The 25,705-nt window shown below is 46.7% G+C and overlaps 1 protein-coding gene across 1 annotated transcript in view; it reads left to right on the top strand.

Moving 5' to 3' along the window:
• Positions 1 to 25,705, top strand: part of dnah5l (dynein, axonemal, heavy chain 5 like) — a 585,621-nt gene that overhangs the window by 511,829 nt on the left and 48,087 nt on the right. The window contains exons 70-72 of the mRNA XM_072508719.1: positions 4,981 to 5,102; positions 15,213 to 15,560; positions 21,066 to 21,254. Coding sequence (XP_072364820.1) covers positions 4,981 to 5,102; positions 15,213 to 15,560; positions 21,066 to 21,254 — 659 coding nt within the window. The remainder of the gene's footprint in view (positions 1 to 4,980; positions 5,103 to 15,212; positions 15,561 to 21,065; positions 21,255 to 25,705) is intronic.

Here is a 25,705-nt window from a genome sequence, read left to right as displayed (position 1 = left end):
GAAAGATGCGAGGCCCCCAAGCGTGGAATCCTGGATCAGCGATATGGCAGGGTTCATTAAATTGGAGAGGGTGAAATTCGCCTTGAGAGGGTCGGTACAAGGGTTCTTTAGGCGGTGGCAACCGTTCTTAGACTTTCTGGCAGAACGCTAGACATTGGTCAATGGCAGCAGCAGCTCGGGGGGGGGTGGGATTACTTTATTTTTGTTTATGTTATTTACACTGGAAGGGTCTGAGGGGGTATATACACCTGTTGTCTTAAGTCGGGGTGTTAATGTTAATTTATTATTTAGGTACGGGGGGAGGGGTTTGGGGGGTTGCTTTTTTAGATTGTGTTTTGTACTTAACCCTGTTGGGTTCTTTTTTCTTTCTCATTTTGTTATTGATATTTTATGAAAACCTTTAATAAAAATTATTTTTTTTAAAAAGGAAGGATGCCAAGGCCTTGGAGAGAGGGCAGAGGAAATTTTCTGAAAGGTTATCAGGGATGAAGGATGTGGTATGTGGAGAATCTAGCAAAGTTGCTTTTCAAGCAGAGAAAGCAGAGAGGTGTTCAAAAATCATGGATGATTTTAGTAAACGGAAATAAGGATAAACTCTCCAGTGGCAGGAGGGTCAGTAACCAGAGAATACAGATTGAAGATTATTGACAAAAGTGTTATGGTTAGGGTTAGCACCCAGCACCCATGGACCCGCTGAACCAGGAACATTCCTCGTCACAATGGACACCTCGGCACTCTACATCAGCCTCCCCCATGACGACGGCATTGCTGCAACAGCCTCAGTACACAACACCGACAACTGCCAATCTCCAGATGCAATTCTGCAACTCATCCGCTTCATTCTGGATCACAACGTCTTCAACTTCGACAACAATTTCTTCATCCAGCTGCACAGAACAGCCATGGGGAACAAATTCACACCTCGATATGCCAATATCTTCATGCACAAGTTTGAACAAGACCTCCTCACTGCACAGGACATTCAACCGATGTTATACACCAGATACATCGATGACATTTTTTTCCTATGGACCCACGACGATGAATCACCGAAACGACTACACGATGACATCAATAAGTTCCATCCCACCATTAGACTCACCATGGACTACTCTCCAGAATCGGTTACATTCTTGGACACACTCATCTCCATCAAGGACGGTCACCTCAGCACTTCACTTTACCACAAGCCCACGGATAACCTCACGATGCTCCACTTCTCCAGCTTCCACCCTAAACACATTAAAGAAGCCATCCCCTATGGACAAGCCCACCGTATACACAGGATCTGCTCAGATGAGGATGAGTGTAACACACATCTACAGATGCTGAAAGATGCCCTTGTACGAACGGGATATGGCGCTCGACTCAGCGATCGACAGTTCCAACGCGCCACAGCAAAAAACGGCACAAACCTCCTCAGAAGACAAACATGGGACACAACTGACAGAGTACCCTTCGTCGTCCAGTACTTCCCCGGAGGGTAGAAACTATGACATCTTCTTCGCAGCCTTCAACACGTCATCGATGAAGATGAACATCTTGCCAAGGTCATCCCCACATCCCCACTACTTGCCTTCAAACAACCGCGCAACCTCAAACAAACTATTGTTTACAGCAAACTACCCAGTCTTCAGAACAGCAACCACGACACCACACAACCCTGCCATGGCAATCTCTGCAAGACGTGCCAGATCATCGACATGGATACCACCATTACACGTGAGAACACCACCCACCAGGTACGCGGTACATATTCGTGCGACTCGGCCAACATTGTCTACCTCATACGCTGCAGGAAAGGATGTCCCGAAACGTGGTACATTGGCGAGACCATGCAGACGCTGCGACAACGAATGAACGGACATCGCGCAACAATCGTCAGGCAGGAATGTTCCCTTCCAGTCGGGGAACACTTCAGTAGTCAAGGGCATTCAGCCTCTGATCTTCGGGTAAGCGTTCTCCAAGGTGGCCTTCAGGACGCGCAACAACGCAAAATCGGCGAGCAGAAACTTATAGCCAGGTTCCGCACACATGAGTAAGGCCTCAACCGGGACCTTGGATTCATGCCCCATTACATTCACCCCCCCCACCATCTGGCCTGGGCTTGCAAAATCCTATCAACTGTCCTGGCTTGAGACAATTCACACCTCTTTAACCTGGGGTTACCCCTATCTCTGGATCTGTAAAGATTTAATTACCTACAAATGCACGCATTCTAAGCATTGTCTTGCATCTTTGACTTTGTCTATATATATGTTTCTGGAACATACCTCTTAATTCACTTGAGGAAGGAGCAGTGCTCCGAAAGCTAGTGATTTGAAACAAACCTGTTAGACTTTAACCTGGTGTTGTAAGACTTCTTACTGTGCTCACCCCAGTCCAACGCCGACATCTCCACATCACTTGACAAAAGGAGCAGAGGAGACACAACCTTTTATATGTCGAGTTGTGGTCTGGCTAAATATTTAATGGAAGAGGATTTGCACAGATGTGATGATAGGGATTAACTGGATAGCACAGGCATAATAGACCAGTTGGCGTCCTCTTGGTCGGAATCATTCTGTAATTCTATGGATTCAGAAATGAAAGAGACTCCAATGAGTTTTTGTTTTAAATGTGACTCCAGACTTTGCTTTTCATGGTAGCACAGTGGTTAGCACTGTCACTTCACAGCTTCAGGGTCCCAGGTTCGATTCCTGTCGTGGGTCACTGTCTGTGTGGAATCTGCACGTTCTCCCTGTGTTTGCATGGGTTTTCTCCGGGTGCTCCAGTTTCCTCCTACAAGTCCCGAAAGACATGCTGTCAGGTGAATTGGACATTCTGAATTCTCCCTCTGTGTGCCAGAACAAGCGCCGGAATGTGGCGACTCGGGGCTTTTCACAGTAACTTTGTTGCAGTGTTAATGCAAGCTTACTTATGACACTGATAAAGATTATTATTATTATTATCAGTAAGATTACATTTAATTCCTTACATCATAGGTACATACATGGTCAGAAACACGTCTGTGTTTAAAAGTGAGATGGGTCGGTATGAACTACACTCGGTCAGGTGGTCCTCCCTCTTAAAATAGAAGCTTGAGCGAGGGTTGGAGGCAATGAACTTAGAGACAGGGAGATAGTGAACATATCCAATAACAAGGGAATAAGCTGTTCCAAGAATCTCTTGCAAAACTGGACCGAGAAGGTATTCGGGCCCGGGGCCTTGTCGGACTGCATCAGCCCAATACATTTCAAAATCTCTTCAGGGCGTATCGGGGAGTCCAACTCACAGCACGTACCCACCTCAACAGTCGAGATGGGTAGACCATCCAAAAAGTCAGACATGAGCGATTTATCAGCAGCGGCCTCTGACTTATGTAGATCACAGTAATCGGATTTAAAAGCCACATTGACTGGGAGAGGGGTGGAAATGAGGTTGCCACCCAAATTGAGTATCCTAGGGATCTCATGGGAAGACACTTGCCGTTGAGTTGCTGAACAAGAAGACGACTGGCCTTCTCCCATACTCATAAAACTTGCCCTTGGAGCACTGTAACTGATGTACAGTTTTGCTGGTGGACAGTAGCTCGAACTAGGTCTGTAATATTTTCCTGCTTGCCAATGGCTCCAGAGTAGGATTGAGCAAGTATTGGTGGTCCGCCTCTAAGATGGAATCCACCAGCCTCTGCTGCTCCAACTTCGCCATCCTCATCATGTACTCTCTATATGAAATAATTTCCCCCCTAAGAGCCTCCCATAGCGTGGAGGGAGAGATTGAGTCGGACTTGCTTAATTTAATATAATCATCTATGGAGGAAGACAAATGTTCACAAAATGTATTATCTGCCAGCGGAGTAGAATCCAATCTCCAGGGTGGGTGTTGGAAAGGGCCAGACTCCAACAATAGATCAACAACTTGCACAACCCATCCAGCATTCACCAATAATGTCAATGCGGAAAGCTGCCCATAGAATCCACACTGTGCAGAAAGAGTCCATTCGGACTATCAAGTCTGCACCAACTCCCACTCCCCCGCCTCATCCCTGCAACCCCACCTAGCCTGCACATCTTTTAATACTAAGGGGCAATTTAGCATGGCCATTCCACTGAAGATGCACGTGTTTGCACTGGGAGGAAACTGGAGCACGCGGAGGAATCCCATGCAGCCACAGGGAGAAAGTCCAAACTCCACACAGGCAGTCATCCAAGGTTGGAATCAAACCTGGGTCCCTGGTGCTGTGAGGCAGCAGTGCTAACCACTGTGCCACCGTGCCATGTCTGCTGGTTTGTGGCACTGCCTGTCCCAGAGAAACAACCTACGTCTGCATAACACCACTGAAAGCATGTTTGAATCTAGAACATGTCTTTATATATAGTACATGCTGAGATGATTTCACTCACATAGCACTGTGACATGAAATACATTAAAGGGACTATTTATGCGATAATCCATTTGGGAACTTGCAGTTATGTAATACCTTTAATGTAGTGAGATAACCCAGTCATTTACATGAGTGGGAAGAATAATATTCAAGCAATGAAGAAAATTACACTGAAGGTAGGTGAATTAATAGTGTCCCTTCCTGGTGTGTAGGAATTGATTAGTGGCAAAACAAATGTTTCCTTTAACTGAACATGCACTAATAGGGAATCTATTAACTGTAATTATTTCAATACTGTAAAAGCTGTTCAGTCCGAGGGATGAAAAGACAATTTCATGATAGAAATATCGGTTGAACTTGATAGTTTAATTTCAGGAGAAGTGCATATTATGAAGTCCACGTTTACATATCATTTTCAATTTTGACTGTTGCAGAAAGAATATTATATTTTAGGCTCACAAGCAAAATAACTTGACAATAATTATTTGAAATTTCCATGGTTTTAAAGATGTGAGTGGCATTGATTCATGTCGTCCCTGACACACTCCTTGTATTATAAATCTAAGACTAAAGTAATTGTTTCATTGCATGTCTGTGTTCTTGTAAATGCGTAGGTGTGAAAGCTGGTCTGAAACGTACTTACAACAGCATCACCCAGGAACAACTGGATATCAGCAATATGCCACAGTGGAAACCATTGTTATATGCTGTGGCCTTCCTTCATACAACTGTGCAGGTATAGCTCTTCTAATTCATTTGGACATAATTTATACTGCAATTTCATTTGTAATGAAAAAATTTTGATCTCCCAATTCAATTAAATCAATGCAATAACACTCCTGTTAGAATTAGTGCAAATTTATAATGGAAGTCTGAACACTAATCTCTCATTCTCAGTAACAGAACCAGCCAGATTTTTCATGTATAGCAATTGATGGAAGCAAATTTAGCTTGGTTCTGTCACAGGTATATGGGCCAGGATTCGCCGTTTGGGAGACTATGGATGGGATTCTCTGTTGGCTGACACCAAAATCATGAAACGCGATTGGGCGGAGAATAGGTTCCGACGCCAAAATCGCGGCGGGCCTTGATTTGACGTCAAATCGCAATTCTCCATCAGCTCGACAGTGGTGTCATTGCAGTCTGGAATGCATGTACAGTAAACACCGTTTGTATGTCATTAGCTCGCCTGAGCCGGTATTTTCCGTGGCCTCTGAAATGCTCCACCTCTGATGGGCCGAGTTCCCGACGGTGAGTTACTTGTACTTTTAAAAATCGTGAAACAGGCGATGTGTCTGTTGAGGGAGAAAGGGGCTACGGTAAGTGTCCAACATCGCCATAGTTTGCTGACAGTTGTGCCGCTGGCCGTAGAGGCTTCTGACAGGGCTGGGGGCATTAGGTGGGGTGGCCAGGAAGTGGGCTGTGGCTGGGGTGGACGGACAACACCATTGCCCGCAGCTGGCAAGGCAGCCATCCAGCTGCGCACATCGCTAACAGCTCTCTGTGAACTTAAGGCCACGGGTGGTATAGATGTCCCCCCAGGCCACCACCCTAGGTGCCCTCTGGCTCTAGCCACCCCATCAGATGTATGGGCGTGCTCTTTGTCTAGCCTAGCCTTGATCGAGATCACCTCACCCCTCACCACCACCTTTAAAGCCTCCCAGACAACCGCCTTCGAGACCTCACCCGTACAGTTAAAACCTACATATTCCTCGATTACTTTTTAAATTTTGTCACAGAAAACTCGGTCCCCTAACAGTCCCACACCTAACGTTAACTTCTACCCTGGTCTCTGTACCACCCGCTTCTCCAGTACCATATCCACCCAATGCGGAGCATGATCTGATATTACAATTGCCGAGTACTCTGACCCTTAAACCCCAGCCAGCAGCACCTTCCCCACCATGAAAAAGTTGATCCGCGAGCAAACCTTATGGACCGCTGAGAAAAATGAGTACTCCCGCTCGCTCAGGTACAGAATCCTCTAAGGGTTCACCCCTCCCATTACCACCATTAACCCAGCCAACGCCTTTGCCCCCCCTGACGGGACCAGCGAGCGCGGCCGTGACCTGTCCAATCTTGGCTCCTGCACCAAGTTCCAGAGTTCCAGACCCACCACTATCAGTTCATGTGTGGCCCTGTGCTCGGCGGGAGGTGGGGCACCCTCTGCTATGGTTGGGGGGACCCTCCACAGGGATGGGCTGCCATGGGAGGGTGGCGTTGGCAACCGATCATGCCACCACCATGCCAACCCCTGGAACATGTGTACCATTCTGGGGGAACCCTTGTCCCTTCCCATCTGCCCCAATGACCACCCATAACCCCCACCCACTGTCGGGGGATCTGGCCATGCAGCTGAAGGCTATGGCCTCTAGGGTATTGGCAATCATGGTTAAGTGAGCACTTCACACAACCCAAGTGGATTCCAGTGGATGGGCGATCATGTAGCATGTGGGATCCATTGCCTGTGTACCTGGATGCTGCAGGAAGCAGCACCACACGTGCAGCAGCCAACATCTGAACACCCAGGGGATGGGACACAGCTCCAGGGGACATGTCCACGACCGGAAGGTGGGTGAAGTGCCACGGGGAAGAGACCAGCGCCCAGCCCGGTTGACATTTTGAGCAGGGTACAGGGTTTAGGGCCTGGTGAGGTGGGACCGCTGTGGCCGGGAGTGCGTGGGCAGGGTGTTCCGGGTAGGGAGGTGGGGGGGATCAGTGGGGGAATGGAGGGTCCCAGGGTGGGGGCCACTGCTGTTTGTCAGTCTAACACCCTCTCCCAATGCCCTGGCTGCAGCATCCTTTGAACAGATGATGGACAGCACGTGCCGCAGGAGGCTCCGCCTCTCTAAGGAGACAGTGCGGCGACACTTGTGCCATGTCCTCGCAGACTTGGCACCATGTGGAAGGGGAGGACATCGGCTCCCGGTGGCCCTGCAGCACTGAACCTTTACGCACAGGATCATCCAGGGCTCAAGTGGGAACCTATGTGGTATCTCACAGGCCACAGCCCACAAGTGCATCCGGCAGGTCACAAATGCCCTGTTTGCCCGGGCGGAAGACTGCATCGCCTTTGACATGGACCAGGCTCTGCAAGATGCCCGGGCTGCAGGATTCTCCGCCATCGCCTGGTGCCCCAGGTCCAGGGGGGGTCATACATGCAACACATGTCACCCTGCACTCACCGGGCAATCTAGGTGTTCCCTATGTTAACAGAAAAGGGTTCCACTCCCTGGACATGCACCTTGTGTGTGACCACCAGATGCAGATAATCCCAGGGAGTGTTCACGACAGCAACATCCTGGGGCAGTCGATCATCCCTGCTCTCTTCAAGGAGCACCTCAGGATGAGTGGCTGACTAGGGGTATAAAGGGTACCTGCTGAAGACCTGGCTAATGACACCAGTACGGAGCCCGGAGACTGAAGTGGAACCTGGTACAACAAGGCCCATGCGGCCACTCGGGCTGTGATTGAGCGGTGCACACACTCCTCAAGATGTAGTTCTGATGCCTCGACCGCTCTGGAGTGCACTCCAGTACACCGCCCTGAGGGTCACCCTCTTCGTTGTGGTCTGCTGTTCTGTGCTCTCCACAACCTCGCACAGCAGCAGGGCGACGAGCTGGTGGTTGGTTACGAGGAACATGTGGCCACCTCCGAGGAGGAGGAGGGGGTTGGGGATGAGGACAAGGATGATCAGGAGGCGTCGGACCAGCAGAGGCTGGAGGAGAAGGCCAGGAAGGAAACTGAGGCCCAGCAGGAGGCTGCAAGACAGGCGGCAGCGGTAAGGGTCCGGCAAGCCAGGGAGGCCCTCACACTGGGCTGGTTCACCTAGGCGTGGCTTGGTCCGTCATCGCAACCTCATCCACCTACCATCCCCATTTCCCACCCTCCGAGGGTATGTGTCACATCACTCCAGGGTGCTGGGACGTTGTCGGCACTGTCAGCGGGTCACTGTCAAAAACATGGGTGATAACCCGCAGAGAGCTAGGCGCTTGTGCTCATCTATCTATGCCATAGTCTGACCCCTGCCTGTCTGCTGAGTGCTCGCTCACACCCATCACCTGCACGCGGTGATGCATTGCGGAAGTAAGTGACACAGACATCCTACTGGTTGAGCATAAGAGTTTTTATTGTTCAATACAGGTCCCCAATTTCCCGATGGTGCCGCCCCCCCACTCCCCCCAACCCTCATCCTTCACACCCCCTTCACCTCCTACCTACCCTGTCCCTCCTCCTCACCCTGTCCCCCCTCCCCGGGTGCCCTCAGTGATCCTCAATGTGCCGGCCCTCTTAGCTCTACTATTATGTCTAGGTGTCTCCCCAAGATGCACATCTGAGGTGGAGACAGCCAGCTGCTTCCCTCATCCTGTGGCCTTCTATGCCCCTGGCGGGCGTCCTCTGGGGGCTCTGCGACCTGAGGGCCCCGGCTGACCTGTCGACGGCGCATGCACAGCCGTGCCCACCTTCCCCATGTGCTGACCCCGAGGAGTGGAACTCAGGGGAGCTGGTGACCACCGTCGCCACTCCATGGTACCGGTCCAGGTTGGCACTCAGCTCCCGCTCAGTGCCCACAGAGCCCTGGGATCCACGTTGGGACGGAGGGGCATCTGGTCGAGCCCCGGCTGCCCCTGCATCATCTGGCTCTGCCAGCCCTGGCAGTTCCCCAATTTCTGCACCATGGTGTTGAAGCCCTCACCGATGTTCCTCACGGACTGGGACACATCCCCCAATGACCAGGCTACGTTCTGCAGTGCCTCGGCAATGCCCACCTGCGACTGGGACATGCTCCGCAGTACCTCTGCCATTCCCATCTGAGAGCAGGACATGTCCCGCAGAACCTCATCAAGGTCAACCTGGTACTGGGTGACATTCTGCCGAGACCCTCAGCCCTGGCTGTCACCAAATGAGCGACGCCTCGGACACCTTCACTCATGCTGCCGACGTCGTGCACCAGTGCTGTTGCCACCCTAGCAGTGTTGGCCTCGGCGCCACTCATTGCCGGCACCATCTCCTGCACCCGTAGCCTCTATCAACTATGGATTTGCTGGCGTGATGGTGACATCTCCCTCTGAGTGTCCCGGCTGCTCCCTATCATCTCCATCAGCTCCGGAAGCTCAGCATCAAGCTGGGACGCAGCTGGGTCCTGGGATCCAGCAGCCCTCCGATGCTGTCTCGCCTGGGGGTTCCTGCCTCCACCAGATGTGCATCATCAGCACTGTGGTGCTCACCAGATTGTGCTCCAGAAGCCTGTCCGTTAACATGTCCCACCGAGGTGTGTGTATATGCGCTGGTGGAGGGTGGGGATGATAGCTGTGACGCGACTATAACTGGTGCATCCTCGGAGCTCCCCTCCGAGGTGTTCTCCTCAGAGTCAGGAGAGGGGCCACCCGGGATGGGCTGGCACTGTCGGCTGGAGGTCTTGCAGGACAATGGACATGTGGTCAGTGGGAGGAATGGGTCAGTCAGTAAGACAATCACTACTCACGTTTGACAGGTCCTCCGGGTGGAGCCCGGTGGTTCCTCACCTCTGCGGCGTCTGCCAGCTTCCGCGTGGGTGACCGCCCTGTCCTCGGCCACAAGAGTCACCTCCAGGGCCTGCTCCTCGAAGGAGCTGAGGATTCTCAAGTCCGGCACCCCACCGCCAGTCTGGGCCCTCTCCTGCCGATTATGGGAGAGCTTTTCCTGAGCAGATAAGACACAGAGAGAGCATCGGTAGCCATATGCATGGTTCACAGTTGGGGGGGGGGGGGGGTGGAGGAGGTGTGCTGAGAAGGTTGGGGGGGGGGAGGGAAGGGAAGGATGAATGGTTGGATGGAGGGCAGGTGAAATGGGAGGGGAAGGAGGGAGGGTTGGGGCTGGATGCTCCATTGGGGGGTTGGGGGGTTGGTGTCTACCCACTCGTGCTGCCCGGTGTAGGTAGTTGACCTTCTTCTGGCACTGGAGGCCAGTCCTCCTGGTCACACACGAGCTGCTTGCTGGCTCATCCTCCAGTACCCAAGGGGGAACAGGACATCCCTGTTGGCCTCCACCACATCCTGGAGCCTCCCCAAGTCAACATCCCCGAATCTTGGGGCTGGTCTCCGTGGGCCATTATTGGGCTGTTATTGTGAGCTGGCTGGGTTTGGTCGAGCAAGTGCAGCTTAAGTGCTGCTCGACATTGCTTGTGGGGGTTGGTGAGCGTGGTGCCGGCAAATCAGCTGGTGAGCCTTCATTTGTGACGAGAAGCCCGTGAGGCCTCATTAAGTAGACCAATTAACGTTGAATGGCATTGCAGGCGTCGCTGGGCTGAGCACCGGGAAGCTTGCGGCAATTCCAGCTCGCTACCGCACTTCAAAATTTTTCCGGAGAATCGCGCCCTTATTCTCAGAAACGGAGAATTCCGCGCTTTGTTCTTCCACTGGAGCTGAATTCCAGTAGTTTTATGATCCTCTTGTGGTCATAAAGCTGAATGCAATTCAGTGTTCCGTGCCATGTAAATTAAAGCATGGCTTGGAATACGGGGGGTTCCCGGGGGAATCCCGATATAGGGTCGCCATTTTGAGCAGGTGGCCCGATAGAGGCATCCCGCGGCTGGAACCCTCCCCGGCATCGCAAATTGGCTATGACCACCCCCCCCCGCCTCACCCCACTGCATGGAAGAACCCATCCCTGAATTGCCTGGATGCCCCCCCACCCCCAAGTACGGGGGTGGCCTGACCCCCCCCCTCCCTGGGACTGCTGTAATAAGGGATCCCTCACAGACTCCCACCCCACCTCAGAAAAGAGACCCATGTCTGAAAGCTAGAGAGAAATTCAGATAGGGCTGTGGGAAGCATTATAACTGTGACACTTACCTTGTAGTTCCATGTGTCCATTCCTTGAAGGTGAGCAGCTGTGCCTGCAACTGGTTCCCACATATTTACTGTCTGCAATCCATTCATGGCTTTCAAAGAGAGTTAAGTGCAATGAAATCACATGCTTGAGTGATTGGATTGTACTTAGTGCAACTTACATCTCTTCGATGTGGGCAATATTTGCAAACATTGGGGTTTCACCACTTAGGCCAGTGAAGTGTGAAGGGATATGAATGGATCAAAGCGGCAGATGGTTTTTTACAAGCTGTCAATCACATACCACTATGGTGGGTCGGTCACCCCCCCCCCAGGCAATCCATGGGCTGTGGTGCGGTGTGGTGTGGAAGGGGTGGTGGGCATAGCTGATTTGCGGTGTGGGGGGAATGGTCTGTACCATCGTGGCCCTGATGTGGTGGACCTCGCGGTGGGCCAAGGGCCGGGCCACCACATCAGGGCCATGATTGTAGAGATCACAAGTGAACCTCGTCCACGTGATTCCCGGCCGTGAGGACCAGAGAACCATGGAAGGGTGGAGCATAGAGTGCCGGGCCCACTAAATAGTTGCAAATGGGTCATTATAGCCCATTTATATTCCTTTCCATGCTCCCGCTGGTGTGCAGAATGGAACTTATTCACGCTGCCAGCGAGGGATCGGAGCATGACATTTGGGTCAGTGCCGATCCCGATTTTGCCCGGACACCCGATTCTCCTTCCCATTCGGGAACATTCTGGGAGTCCTGGGGATGGAGAATCCCGCCTGTGATCTCCCCATCAGATTTCTCTTTCTGTCCTCTGCAAAGGGAATGTTTAACGCCCAGGCATTAAAGACAACAATCTATCCCAAAATCTCAGCAAATCATTAGTGGGATCAAAGGTACATTCAAACAAGCCTGATGTTATTGGAAAGTGCTCCATCGTTTTATAATCGGTTCCATTATGTTGTCATGACGTTTTCCAATACATTTACAAGAATTGGCAATATACACTAAAATGCCAGCTGGAGGCAATAATCAGAACTTTTTGTTGAGTTGCTACCCCAGTAAAATGAAACCTTTTTCTGTGCAAGAGTAATTTATTGAATTGTTTCCACTGAGGAGTAACTTGCATCAGATACTAATAGGGCAAAAGTTAAGTCAAGAGCAATTATGACCCCGAACGAACTGGTGACTTGTTCCCAGGAGAAAATGTTCCTGTGGGCTCAAATAGTGTGATAAGGCCAATGGTGTCAGAGAATCATATTCTGACAACACAGCAGAGTGCCATTTGACCTGTCGAGTTTATGCTGGGCTCTTTGAAACAGCTGTACAATTTAATTGCACATCCTAAAGTTTCCTCCATTACTCTGAAAATTGGTCCTGTTCAAGTACATGTCCAGTTGCCTTTTGAAATTTCCACTGAAATGTTGTGCAATAATGATAACTGAATTCATCAGGAGCATGTGATTATCAGCATTTAATCAGCTGTATGCTGCCTATGCATCCACAAATGCCTACATTCCTCTTAAATGATCTTGAATTATCACTTCACAATTGGTAGCTATATATTACAGTTCAGAATTTATTTAAAATTGCCTGTGATTTCAGTTAGCATTCTAGTACATAAAATAAATAGACTTTCTCAGCGTCCTCAGGGAATTCTATAAATAATTTTATTTGTTCCAATATCTCACTCAGATCTCCACTGTTTGTGAATCATGGTTCTTTTGCATTTTATGGAACCGTACAAATGTGAGGCATAGGAGGTGGCCTTTCAACCTATCATAATTTTAATGAGTGAAAAAGTGCTGTCCAATCTAATCACAATTTCCAGCTCTTGGCCCATAGCCTTGCCAAATATGGCACCTCATACATCTCCAAGTATTTTTTTCAATTTGACGAGGGTTTGGAGCTCTACCATCCTCTTACTAAGTAAGTTCCTGACCTCTACCACCCTTCAGATGAAAATAATTCTCCTTAATTAATTCTCCTCTAATCATTCTTCAAATTATTTAAATCTATGCCTGCTGGTTAGTACCCCCTCTCTGCTAAGCAGAATAGGTCCTTCTTATTCACTCGATCGAGACCCCCTCATAGTTTATACACCTCAAATAATACTCCCTTCAGCCTCCTCTGTTGCAAAGAAAATGATCCCAGCTTATTCAATATTTCCTCATAGCTGAAATTTTCTAATCCTGGCAACATCCTCCTTTGTTTCCCCGGTGGCAGAACATGCAATGCAATTTTCTTCTATTATTTTTCCTTTCTAATTTTCTCTCAGAACAGGGCATCTCACACCTTATACTATTCGTTAAACGTTTTACTTCACCCTTCAGCTCAATTTTTCTTTGCCATAACTTACTAGAAGTATGAGCTAATAACATTCATGATAAAGACAGTGGGGCATCTGGATGATGGAACCAATTTTGTATCCCCTTAGTGGGTGATGGATCTGGCATTGTATCCCCTTAGCAAATGAGATTTAAAGATTGAGAAAGAAGCTAATAGAGAAAGATGGTGAATTTGAATTGAATATAAGATATAGTAAGAGAAACAAGTGAAGAGAGCACTCAGTAGAATGCATGTCTCCATTATACTGTCAACATTATTACAATCATGCCGCTCTTCCTTGAGGTTTTTCCCTGCCTGATTGATGCGAGGTAACTTCAAAGCTGAAAACACATATTTTTACTAAGAGTTTCCATCTCACTGAGGATGCTTCAAGCCAATCCACATCCAGCAACATGCTCTGAAAACTCTGTTCATATTTTGACAGCTATGACCAATTACACCACAGCAGCTGAGTCAATCCATTGCATTCTAAAATAATCAACAACATTTTAAATCAAGCAACCCACAACATTCCACCATCTGGGAAGGTAGAATAATCTGAATTGCAGATTTCTTCAGGACCAAAGCATTACCATTTACTAATAAAATTGGCTAATTGGTGATATGACAGTGAAACAGACAACATCCATCTAGTAGTTAACCTTATTTCAGGAGACTATGCCAGGCATATTTGAATGACAATGACAGGCAGTTTTTAAAATTGATTCATGGAATGTGGCGTAGCTGGCTACGTTAGCATTTATTGCCCATCCTTAATTGCCCTTAAACTGGAAGGCTTGCTTGGTCATTTCGGAGGGCATTTAAGAATCAACCACATTGCTGTGGATCTGGAGCCACAGGTAAACCATACCACATAAGAAAGATGGATTTCCTTCCCTAAAGGACATTTGCGAACCAGATGGGGTTTTACGACAATTGGCAATGATTTCATGGTTATCATTAGACTTTTAATTCCAGAGATTTATTGACAACATCTGCTATGGTGTGATTCACGATCGCAGAGCATTACCTTAGGTCTCTGGATTACTAGTCCAGTGACAAAACCACCATAGAATCCCTACAGTGCAGAAGGAGGCCATCCAGCCCATTGAGTCTGCATCGACCGTCTGAAAGAGCACCCTATCCAGGCCCACTCCCCCGCTCTATCCTCGTCACCTCATCTAAACTTTGGACACTAAGGGGCAACTTAGCATGGCCAATCCACCTATCCTACACATCTTTGGACTGTAGCATTGTGTCCTGGAGCACATAATCTGTGTTGTACTTTATTGCTGTGCCAATGGTAGTATTTCAAGGAGTGAAAGGAATAGTATATAAAAATGTGAAGCACAATAAACACAATTCTAGTACAAAAACTATAGGTACCAACTCCGCAGGTGGATAGAAAAGGTCTCAGTGCATTATTTGAAGAAGAGCAGGGAAGTTCTTTCTAGTCTCTTGCCAATATTGCCTCAATGAACAGCAGTTTAAAAAAAAACGATTACCTGGGCATTATCACATTGCTGTTTGAAGGATTGTGCTGTGCGAATTGGCTGCTGTATTTTCTACAATACAACAATATCAACACATCAAACGTACTTCAATGATCTTAAGTTGCTTTAGGATAATCTGAAAGGTCATATAAAAAGGAATTCCTTTGAATTGTCTATAATAATTCTAGTTCCTTTTTCCAATTAACATCTACAGGAAAGACGAAAGTTTGGTCCACTTGGATGGAATATCCCATATGAATTTAATCAAGCTGATTTCACTGCCAGTGTTCAGTTTGTGCAGAACCACCTGGATGAAATGGACATTAAGCGTGGTGTGAACTGGAACTGCATGCGCTACATGCTGGGGGAGGTGCAATATGGAGGACGTGTAACAGATGACCTGGACAAGCATCTACTCAATACATTTGCAAGCGTGTGGTTTGGCGAAATTATGTTCACAGATAAATTTTGCTTTTACAAAGATTATATTATTCCACAAGGCAAGACAATTCAAGATGTCCTGCATTACATTGAGAGTCTGCCGCTGGTTGATAGTCCTGAGGTATTCAAGAATTTCTTTGCCAACTTAAAAATCTACCTGATATAAAGTTCAGCATTTTAATAATACTTACCTCTTCTATGCTCTAAGAATGGCTCAGCTGTTTTCCTATTTTTAGTGCATTTGTTTGTTTGCGTCCCAGACTTCAGTCACAGTGTTACTGGGCAGGATCAACACAAACAGGTGGAAAACAAGACTAGTTTATGAGGTTACAAAGGGTAATGAAAAATGCGATTCAGGTGTTGTAGAGGTAGTAATTGTCCTTTTTGGAATTTCCTCCAGTGCATTAGGACTTCAACGGGGTAATGACATGTGCCTTGGTTCATATGTCTGCGACGATCCATAAATCGGAAGAAATGGAAAGAGGGACTGTATAATGGTGATTTTGGGCTGGATTTCCATGTCTCAGCAAGTTACTGTGAAAATCCCCTAGTTGCCACATTCCGGCGCCTGTTCGAGTACACAGAGGGAGTTTTCAGAATGTCCAAATTACCTAAAAGCACGTCTTACTGACTTGTGGAAGGAAACTGGAGCACCCGGAGGAAACTCATTCAGACACAGGGAGAATGTGCAAACTCCACACAGACAGTGAACCTAGCCGGGAATTGAAATTGGGACCCTGGAGCTGTGAATCAACAGCGCTACCCACTGTGCTACTGTATTGAAATGGTTTGGGGGAAATTAATGGGATTGAAGGCAGTTAAATTTCCAGAGCTTGATAATCTTCATCCCAGAGTATTTAAGGAACTGGCCCTAGAAATAGCAGATCCATAGGTGGTCATTTTCTAAAATTCTTTGGACTCTGGAATGTTTCCTGTAGATTGGAGGGTAGCTAATGTAACCCTGCTATTCAAAAAAGGGAGGTAGAGAGAAAACAGGGAAATATAGGCCAGTGAGCCTAACGTCGGTAGTAGGGAAGTTGCTAGAGTCCATTATCAAGGATTCCATAGCACAGCATTTGGGAAGCAGTGGTGTAATCAGATCGAGTCAGCATGGATTTACGAAAGGGAATTATGCTTGACAAATCCACTGGAATTCTTTGAAGATGTAACTAGTAGAGTTGACCAGGGAGAACTGGTGGATATGGTTTATTTAGACTTTCAGAAGGCTTTTGACAAGCTCTCACACAGCATTCTATGAATACTAGATTACTCATGGATTACTATATAAAGTTAAAGCACATTCTGGGTAGAGTTTTGAGATGGATAGAAAGCTGGTCACCAAACAGGAAGTAAAAAGTTGGAATAAATGTGTCTTTTTCCGATTGGCAGGCAGTGACTAGTGGGGTACTGCAGGAATCTATGCTAGGACCCCAACTGTTCACATTATATATTAATGATTTGGACAAGGGAACTAAATGTATTATCTCAAAATTTGCAGATGAATGGGAGGGTGTGCTGTGAGGAAGATGCAGAGATGCTTCCCCGGGATTTGGACAGGTTGAGTGAGTGGGCACATATATGGCAGATGCTGTATAATGTGGATAAATGTGAGGTTATCCGCTTTGGTAGCAAAAATAGGAAGGCAGATCATTATTTGAATGGGTGTAAATTGAGAGAGCTGGATACTCAGCAAGACCTTGGTGTCCTTGGACATTATTCGCTGAAAGTAAGCACACAGGTACAGCAAGGAGTAAAGAAGGCAAATGATATGTTGGCCTTCATAGCGAGAGGATTTGAGTACAGGAATAGAGATGTATTACTGCAATTGTATAGGCATTGGTGAGGCCACACCTGAAGTATTTTGTATAGTTTTGGTGTCCTTATCTGAGGAAGGATGTTCTTGCTATGAAGGGAGTGTAGCGAAGGTTTAACAGGCTGCTTCCTGGGATGGCAGGGCTGTCATATGAGGAGAGACAAAATCAGTTAGGATTATATTCATTGGAGTTCAGAAGAGTGAAAGGGGATCTCATAGAAATTTACAAAATTCTAACAGGATTAGGCAGGGTGCATTCAGAAAGAATGTTCCCGATGGTGGGGGAGTCCAGAACTAGGAGTCATAGTTTGAGGATAAGGGGTAATCCTTTTAAGACTGGGGTGAGGAGAAGTTTTTTCACCCAGAGAGTGGTGAATCTGTGAATTCAATACCACAGAAAGTAGTTGAGGCCAAAACGTTGGGTGATTTAAAGAAGGAATTAGATAGAGCTCTTGGGACTAAAGGGATCAAGGGATATGGGGGGGGGGGGAAGGAAGGATCAGGGTATTGAACTTGATGATCAGCCATGATCATAATGAATGGGAGTGCAAGTTCAAAGAGCCGAAAGGCCTCCTCCTGCTTCTATTTCCTGTGTATGTATGTTTAAAAAGGTCAGGCTTCCAATCCATGATGCAAAATAATTCCTTTAGTGCAGCAAAACTACACACAGAACAGCAAAGAGAATCAGTGCAGAAGCTACACTGCCCCTGCCCCTCCTCAGCCCACCTCACCGCCACGTTTTGCAGCTCTAGCCATTGTAAGGTAAGTTTAAATGTCCATTGTGAAGATTAGCGAAAGGGTAGGGCGGGTGGGTGGGTGGATGTGGTAAGTGGGTAGGGTGCCACGTGGGTGAGGTGGCCGGTGGGTGAGTGGATAGATGTGTTGGAACGGATTGTCAGGTTGGGTGCTGATCAGGTTATGTTGGGATCTCAATCTATCTGGGTGGTAGGGGCTCGTCAGGCTGGGAGTAGTCTAGTGGTGGGGGATAATCATGTCTAAGGGGTAATAGTCAGGTTGGATCGGGGTGGGGAGTCGGGTGGTGGGGGGAACTAATTCTGGGTGGGGGATTTTGGGGGATCTGTAAGGTAGTCGGGGAGGCAGTGGCATAGTGGTATTGTCACTGGACTTGTAAACGAGAAACCCAGAGTAATGTTCTGGGGACCCAGGTTCAAATCCTGCCACTGCAGATGGTGAAATTTGAACTCAATAAAAATCTGGAATTAAAAGTATAATGATGACCATGAAACCATTGTCATAAAAAAACATCTGGTTCATTAATGTCCTTTAGGGGAAGAAATCTGTTGTCCGTACCTGGTCTGGCCTACATGTGACTCCAGATCCACAGCAATGTGCTTGACTCTTTACTGCCCCTCAAGGGTAATTAGGGATGAGCAATAAATGCTGGCCCAGCCTGCGATGCCCACGTCCATGAATACATTTTTTAAAAGTCGGGGAGTCAGTGAGGTCATCAGGAGGTTTAGGGGGCAGTCAGGATGGTCAGTGTGGATGATTGGGGGAGGGGGGGGGTCAGATGTATTGTTACCCAGGAGCTGGACTAGAATTTTTCTGTCGAGTACTTCGTGGCTAACAATCCAGGTTAAGTGTTGCGAGTCTGCCTGAAGTCTCTGAATCTAACTCAGGGTCAGGGTCCAAAGGAGCAAGGGAATTGTTCATTGGACAATTCCCACAGTTAGTGCAGTAGGACTTCAACAGGGTAATGACCCGTGCCTTGGTTCATATGTCTGCGACGATCCATAAACCAGTCGAAATGGAACGAGGGACTGTATAATGGTGATTTTGAGCTGGATTTCCATGTCTCAGCAATGTCAGAATAGAGGCAGGCGAGATTTAAAAATGGAAGGTGGGGCCCAATTCTGGAATTCCCATGCCTCTTCCCATTGTGTGGGCTTTTATGGCCCTGGGATAAATGTGCAAGTAGTGAACCAGAACAAAGTAATCATGCCTTTGTCTACTCCATTGCTGTAGTGGGCATTTTAGACAGCCCATTATTTCCATAGATTTGGGCCTGTTTTTCTAAGAGGCATGGTTCACAGCACCTCAGAGGAATCATGGACCATGGGGGAAGCCTTGTCTGGAGTCCAATACCTTTTGACAGATAAGATTTTGACAACTATGCATGTCAAAATGTAATGGTGTATGATGTAAGTCCTGTAGATGTCAACATGTAATGTCTAGAAAATCCTATGAAAATGTAGGTCAACTTAAATGCAGAATATAAAAGTAAACTGCCAGCTTCTGTGTGTGTGGGTGGTTACTACTTTTCTCATCCGCTACATGAGGTCTGTTCTGTGTGGGTATGTATGAAATTATTGCACACCTTTGTAACACAGCCCATATGCCTACTTGATCCCTTGCACCCAGTTATAAGGTAGAGATAAGTAAAACAGCCATTTGTGCAATACAAATTGAGGCTGACTACCAATGTGAGGGTAGCATGTCATAGCTGTAAAGGGAACTTGACTTGCATGCCAAATACATGCAAAAACATAACTTTTGAGACCACGAAAATTGAGTTGTCTTATATGCCAGGTTAACCTATTAGCTGCAATCTATAGTATGTTTTTAAAAACATTTAATGAGAGGGATTGCTTAAGAAAAGCTAATTGATTATTATTTTGGCCTGCAGTGTTAAAGCGCTCAGATGCATTTGAGTACTTTATCCAGCGGGTAAAGTATTCTTTTGCATTCAGACATTTTGAGATTAAAATTCTAATGTGTCAATTTGCCCATTTGATTACATATTTTCACTGGTTGACAACCCAGTCATCTGTTGAGCCTTTGAAGAATTGAAAGAGCTTGCCGTTTGTTCCACTACTTCAAAAGGCTGTATTATTTTCTGCCTAGCCAGTTCATTATTTGAAGCATTGGAACAGATGGCATCGATTCTCGTGCTTCAAAGGTTGTAAAGATGACTGAGGTATTTCAAAGGCATTGCTGAAAGATATACCTCTCAAAGCTTTCATTGACCTCAACGTTGAAGTGCTGGTCGAGCTTGAGGAGGATCGTGTCATATTTAGATTTGTTCTCGTCTTCCGCGAACACCAAAGAGTTGTATACATCGATGGCGTGCTGACCTGCGGTAGTGAGGGGCATGGCAATCTTTGTTTCGTCCGAGGCACCCTGTTTTTCGTTGGCTCGCATGAACAGTTCGAATCGCTGCTTGAAGAGCAGCTACTCCTACAAAATTACTCATAAACTTACCTGTTGACTCATCTTTAAATGGGCTACCAGATTATGCCAGGCAGAGTACACACAGCACATGCTCTTCCCAGTCTTCCTCTGAGTGCCAGAATACCAGCCACTGTTGTCTCTCCCCAACCACCAACAGACCTACTTTCCTCCAACCCGAGACCTGCCAGATAATTTGATATTGCTGTATCGTAGAGTCAGCGTGTTGCTGCAGGAAAATCATTTTCCACCTGCTGCCTGAATGCACATGTGACCCGGCCCATAGTATGAACCAAGCTTCTCATCGGGACTCTTGGGCTTCTGGCTACCCATTAACCTACATTAATCTAATTGATTTGATAGTGCACATTTTGTTTGCTTTGTTATCTGGGTCTCTCTGGTAGTTTAACACATGGAGCATGTTGCAAGCTGAGTCATCTGAACTGCTTAGATCTCTTTTAGATTGGGGCATGTAATTATGGTTGAAATTATGTATCATTCACTCCAGAATTAACCCATGCTATTCCCAATTACGGTGCTGTAACACAAATGGGAAAACAAAGATTTACTTTGCAAATACGTAACAGAACACAAATGTGTATTTCGATTATCTTTTTTTTCTAGGTATTCGGGCTTCATTCAAATGCAGATATAACTTATCAGACTAATATGGCAAATGAGACCCTCAACACAATAGTCAACATTCAACCAAAGGACAGTGGTGATGGTGAAGGAGAGACCAGAGAAAGCATTGTCCAACGCCTTGCAAACGAGATGTTGGAAAAACTACCAGCAGACTATATTCCACATGAGGTAAAACACTAATAATCTCAGATTTTTCACTTTTATTTTGAGGTGTGATAATCAAAATCCCTTAACGTTAGCACATCACAGATAGCCCAATCATAACATTGAGATAAAACGCTACTATACAGTAATATAAAGTTGAAATTAACACTTGACAAACTACAGGATAGATTTGGATAAGGAAAGCTATTCCATTCATTTCAACTCATCGATCTAAAAGAAGATCGAACACTCTCCACAATATCTGTTTCTTAAATGACTCCATGGTTTTCATTGTTAGAACCATGGAATTCCTACAGTGCAAAATGAGACTTTTTGGCCCATTGAGTCTGCACCGACCCTCTGAAAGAGCACCCCACCCATGACCCCACCTAACCTGCCCATCTTTAGACACTAAGGGAAGATTTTAGCATGTCCAGTCCAACTAACCTGCACATCTTTGGCCTGTGGGAGGAATCAAGAGCACCCGGAGGAAACCCACGCAGACATGGGGAGAAAGTGCAAACTCCACACAGACCTGAGGCCGGAATTGAACCCGGATCCCTGGCGCTGTGAAGCAACAGTGCTAACTACTGTGTCATTATGCCCCCATGTTACAGCTGGATATTTATTTATTGTATTATTTACTCTTCAGTGTTGAGAAGACTAGTCTACCTTCAGTTCAAATTTCAATTTTTAATTGAAATTTGAATTTTAAATTTGTAATTTGAAACTGTCATCCTGTCCTCTTGTAATGGAAAAGTTTGAAATAGAGTTTGGGATTTATTTTCCCGTACTGTTATATTTTATTTCTCAGTTACCTCCTCTCAGGACTGAAAAACATTAATTCTTTCCTCATATCTATCTTACAAAGAACAAAGAACAATACAACACAGGAACAGGCCTTCGGCCCTCAAAGCCTAATGAAGCTTGGAGCTTCATTATTATTTTTTGTGTTTTTGAATGCCTTCTCTTGTCTCTTAACTGGACACAGTAGTCAAATGTTGTCCAACTACAGCCACTATATTTTGCTATCATCTTCACATTTGAGAAATTTGAAATCCGGTTCGATAAAATTAGTAACAGTAGAGTTCCCAACACAGATCCCTCGGGAAGTCTCATTATTTTCCTCCCTCCCTTAGTTCTGCCCTTCTTGATCCCATAACAAGTACTTGCTGATACAAACACTTATCTTAATATCTGACTCATTCCTATGAGTTTTCATCAACCCTCACTCAGCACATTAAGCCCAAACAGCAATCTTTTACAAAATTATGAGGGGCATAGACAGAGTGTAGAGTCAGAGACTTTTCCCCAGGGTAGAGGGGTCAATTACTAGGGGGCATGCGTTTAAGGTGCGAAGGGCAAGGTTTAGAGGAGATCTACAAGGCAGGTTTTTTACACAGAGGACAGTGGGTGCCTGGAACTCTCTGCCAGAGGAGGTGGTGGAAGCAGGGACAATAGTGACGTTTAAGGGGCATCTTGACAAATACATGAATAGGCTGGGAATCGAGGGATACGGACCCCGGAAGTGTAGAAGATTTTAGATTAGACGGGCAGCATGGTCGGCGCAGGCTTGGAGGGCCGAAGGGCCTGTTCCTGTGCTGTACTTTTCTTTGTTCTTTGTTCTTTGACTGGTGTACAAGGACACCCAGGTATTGTTGCATATTCCCCTCTCCTGATTCATGCCCAGTCAGATAATAGTCTGCCTTCTTATTTTTGCTACCAAACCTCACATTTATCCACATTGTACTGCATCTGCCATTAATATGTCCACTCATTCAACTTGTCCAAATCACTCTGTAGGGTCTCTGCATTCTCCTCATAGCTCACCCTCCCACCCACCTTTGTGTCACCAGCAAATTTAGAGATTTTACATTTCATTTCCTCATCAAAATCATGAATATATATTGTGAGTAGCTGGAATCCCAGCACTGATCCCTGCGGTATCCCGCTAGTTACTGACTGCCATTTGGAAAAAGACCCATTCTTTCCTACTCTTTGTTTTCTGTCTGCCAACTAGTTTTCTATCCATTTCAATTCACTACCCCTAACCCCATGCATTTTAATTTTACACGCTAATCTCTTATGTAGGACTTTGTCACAAACCTTCTGAAAGTCCAAATATACCACATCCACTGACCCCCTCTCATCAACTCTACTAGTTTATGATTCTCCCTTCATAAATTAATGCTGACTCAGTCTGATCCCGCCACTGTTTTAAAACTGCTCTGTTATAAAGGGCACGGTTTAATGGGAACACATTCAGAGTCTGCTTTTGGGTACAATACCAGAGTGTTTCTTGGCAGCTGCAGCACCGAGAAACACCCCGCTATTCAACGTCACTTGCCGTTTTTTTTGGCCTCAGCATGGACCATCCTGTCAGGCTACACTTACTTCATTTCCTGCACTGATCTCATCTTGCCAGTGCAAGAAGTATATTTGTGGATTGGGGTGCCATTTTTAAAGGCAGCCCCAATCTTTCAACCCCCCTCTGTATCCCCTCCACATCCTCCAGAGCCCCCCGCTCCCCACTCCACTGCACCCACCTTACCTCAAACCTTTCCTCACCATAACTCTTCAGGGCATGGAACCCCAGGCCCTGGCATGGGCAACATGGCACCTTGGCCTTGGCATCCGGGTAGTGCTCCTGCCATTCCTGGGAATGCCATCCCAGCACCCTGGAGTGCCAAGGTGGCACTATCAGGTACCCGGGTGGCAGTTCCAAGGTGCCAGACTGGCAGTAACAAGGTGCCCACGGGTCAGTGGGAGTGTCAGAGTACCACCCTGCCCAGACCTCAACCACTCAGGGGTCTCCAATGGCTTGGGCGATCCTTCTAGATGCCGCTACGACTGGTCCACATTTGTGTGGACCAGTACTAAACGGCACCCCGTCGAGTCCTCTCTGGGGAGGCCGTTACTTCCCAGGCCCGGGAGAATATGGTGCAGACATATTTAAATGAGCTGAATGGCTCATTTAAATATGCCAATCTGGATCATGCCCAGTGAGGGCAAGATCCAGATCACGAGTCTCAGGAGGTTAGGTTGAATCCTGCGAGACATCTGAAGCCTCGCGAACCTGCGAGAGGCCACTCGCGATATTTACTGGCCTCATTGCGACACTAAGTCCGGCGGGACGAGGTCAGTAAATCGCACCCCTTTGATAATGGATTTTAGAATTTTACCCACTAGGCCATTGTTGGAGCATAGATGCTATTTTGGACAATCCATTACAGGAAATATTTTGAGTTCATGGAGGAGACATGGCATAAGACCATAAGATATATGAGCAGAATTAGGCCATTCTGCCCATCGGGTTTGCACTACCATTCAATCATGGCTGATATGTTTCTCATCCCCATTCTACTGCCTTCTCGCAATAACCCCTGATTTCCTTATTAATCAAGAACCTACCTATCTCTGTCTTAAAGACATTCAGAGATTTGGCCTCTACAGCCTTCAGCTGCAAGGAGTTCCACAGATTCACCACTGGAGAAATTCCTCCTCATCTCAGTTTTAAAGGATTGTCCCTTGAGTCTGAGGCTATGCCCTCGGGTTCTAGTTTCTCCGACTAGAGGAAACATCCTCTCCATGTCTACTCTATCTAGGCCTCTCAGTATTCTGTAAGTTTCAATAAGATCCCCCCCCTCAACCTTGCAAACTCCATTGAGTACAGACCCAGAGGCATAAATTCACCACGATGATGCATCGTATGGGAAAATATAATTACAAAAGTCACAGGACTATTACCACTGAGAAAGTTAAGAGAATAATCATTGATTTTTTAAAATAATGAAAAGTTTACACTGAAAAAAAAAAATTGATGACACCTTGAATGAAAAGGAGTCATAAATTTAAAATTATAAATGAGGATAGGTAATAGGTGAAATTTCATTATGTAGAAGGCTGTACGAACAGGGAATGTTTTGCCACAGGGCATGGTTGAGGCACAGGCCTTTGTTTCCTTTAATGAAAATTTAGTTAAATCTTTGAAGCAGAGAAACATACCAGACTGTGGGAAACAGTGTAATTGTTGAATTCATTTTAGATTACTAATAATAATAATCTTTATTAGTGTCACAAGTAGGCTTACATTAACACTGCAATGAAGTGACTGTGAAAATCCCCTAGTCGCCACATTCCTGCGCCTGTTCGGGTACACGGAGGGAGAATTAAGAATGTCCAATTCACCTAACAGCACGTCTTTCGGGACTTGTGGGAGGAAACGGGAGCACCCGGAGGAAACCCACGCAGGCACGGGGGGAACGTGCAGACTCCGCACAGTGACTCAAGCTGGGAATCGAACCTGGGTCCCTGGCGCTGTGAAGCAACAGTGCTAACCTCTGTGCTACCGTGCCGCCCATTTTACTGTTACAATCTTACTGTTACAATCGTGAATTTGTTTAGAGTTATCTGTCGCTATACTCATTTTCCCTCTGAAGCCTTTCTGAATTTCCTAAGTGATCACACTGCACAGT

This window comes from Scyliorhinus torazame, chromosome 6, assembly GCF_047496885.1.
Source record: "Scyliorhinus torazame isolate Kashiwa2021f chromosome 6, sScyTor2.1, whole genome shotgun sequence".
NCBI lineage: Eukaryota > Metazoa > Chordata > Chondrichthyes > Carcharhiniformes > Scyliorhinidae > Scyliorhinus > Scyliorhinus torazame.
Note: the sequence above shows the minus strand (reverse complement) of the source record. Positions and strands in the feature narration are given on the sequence as shown.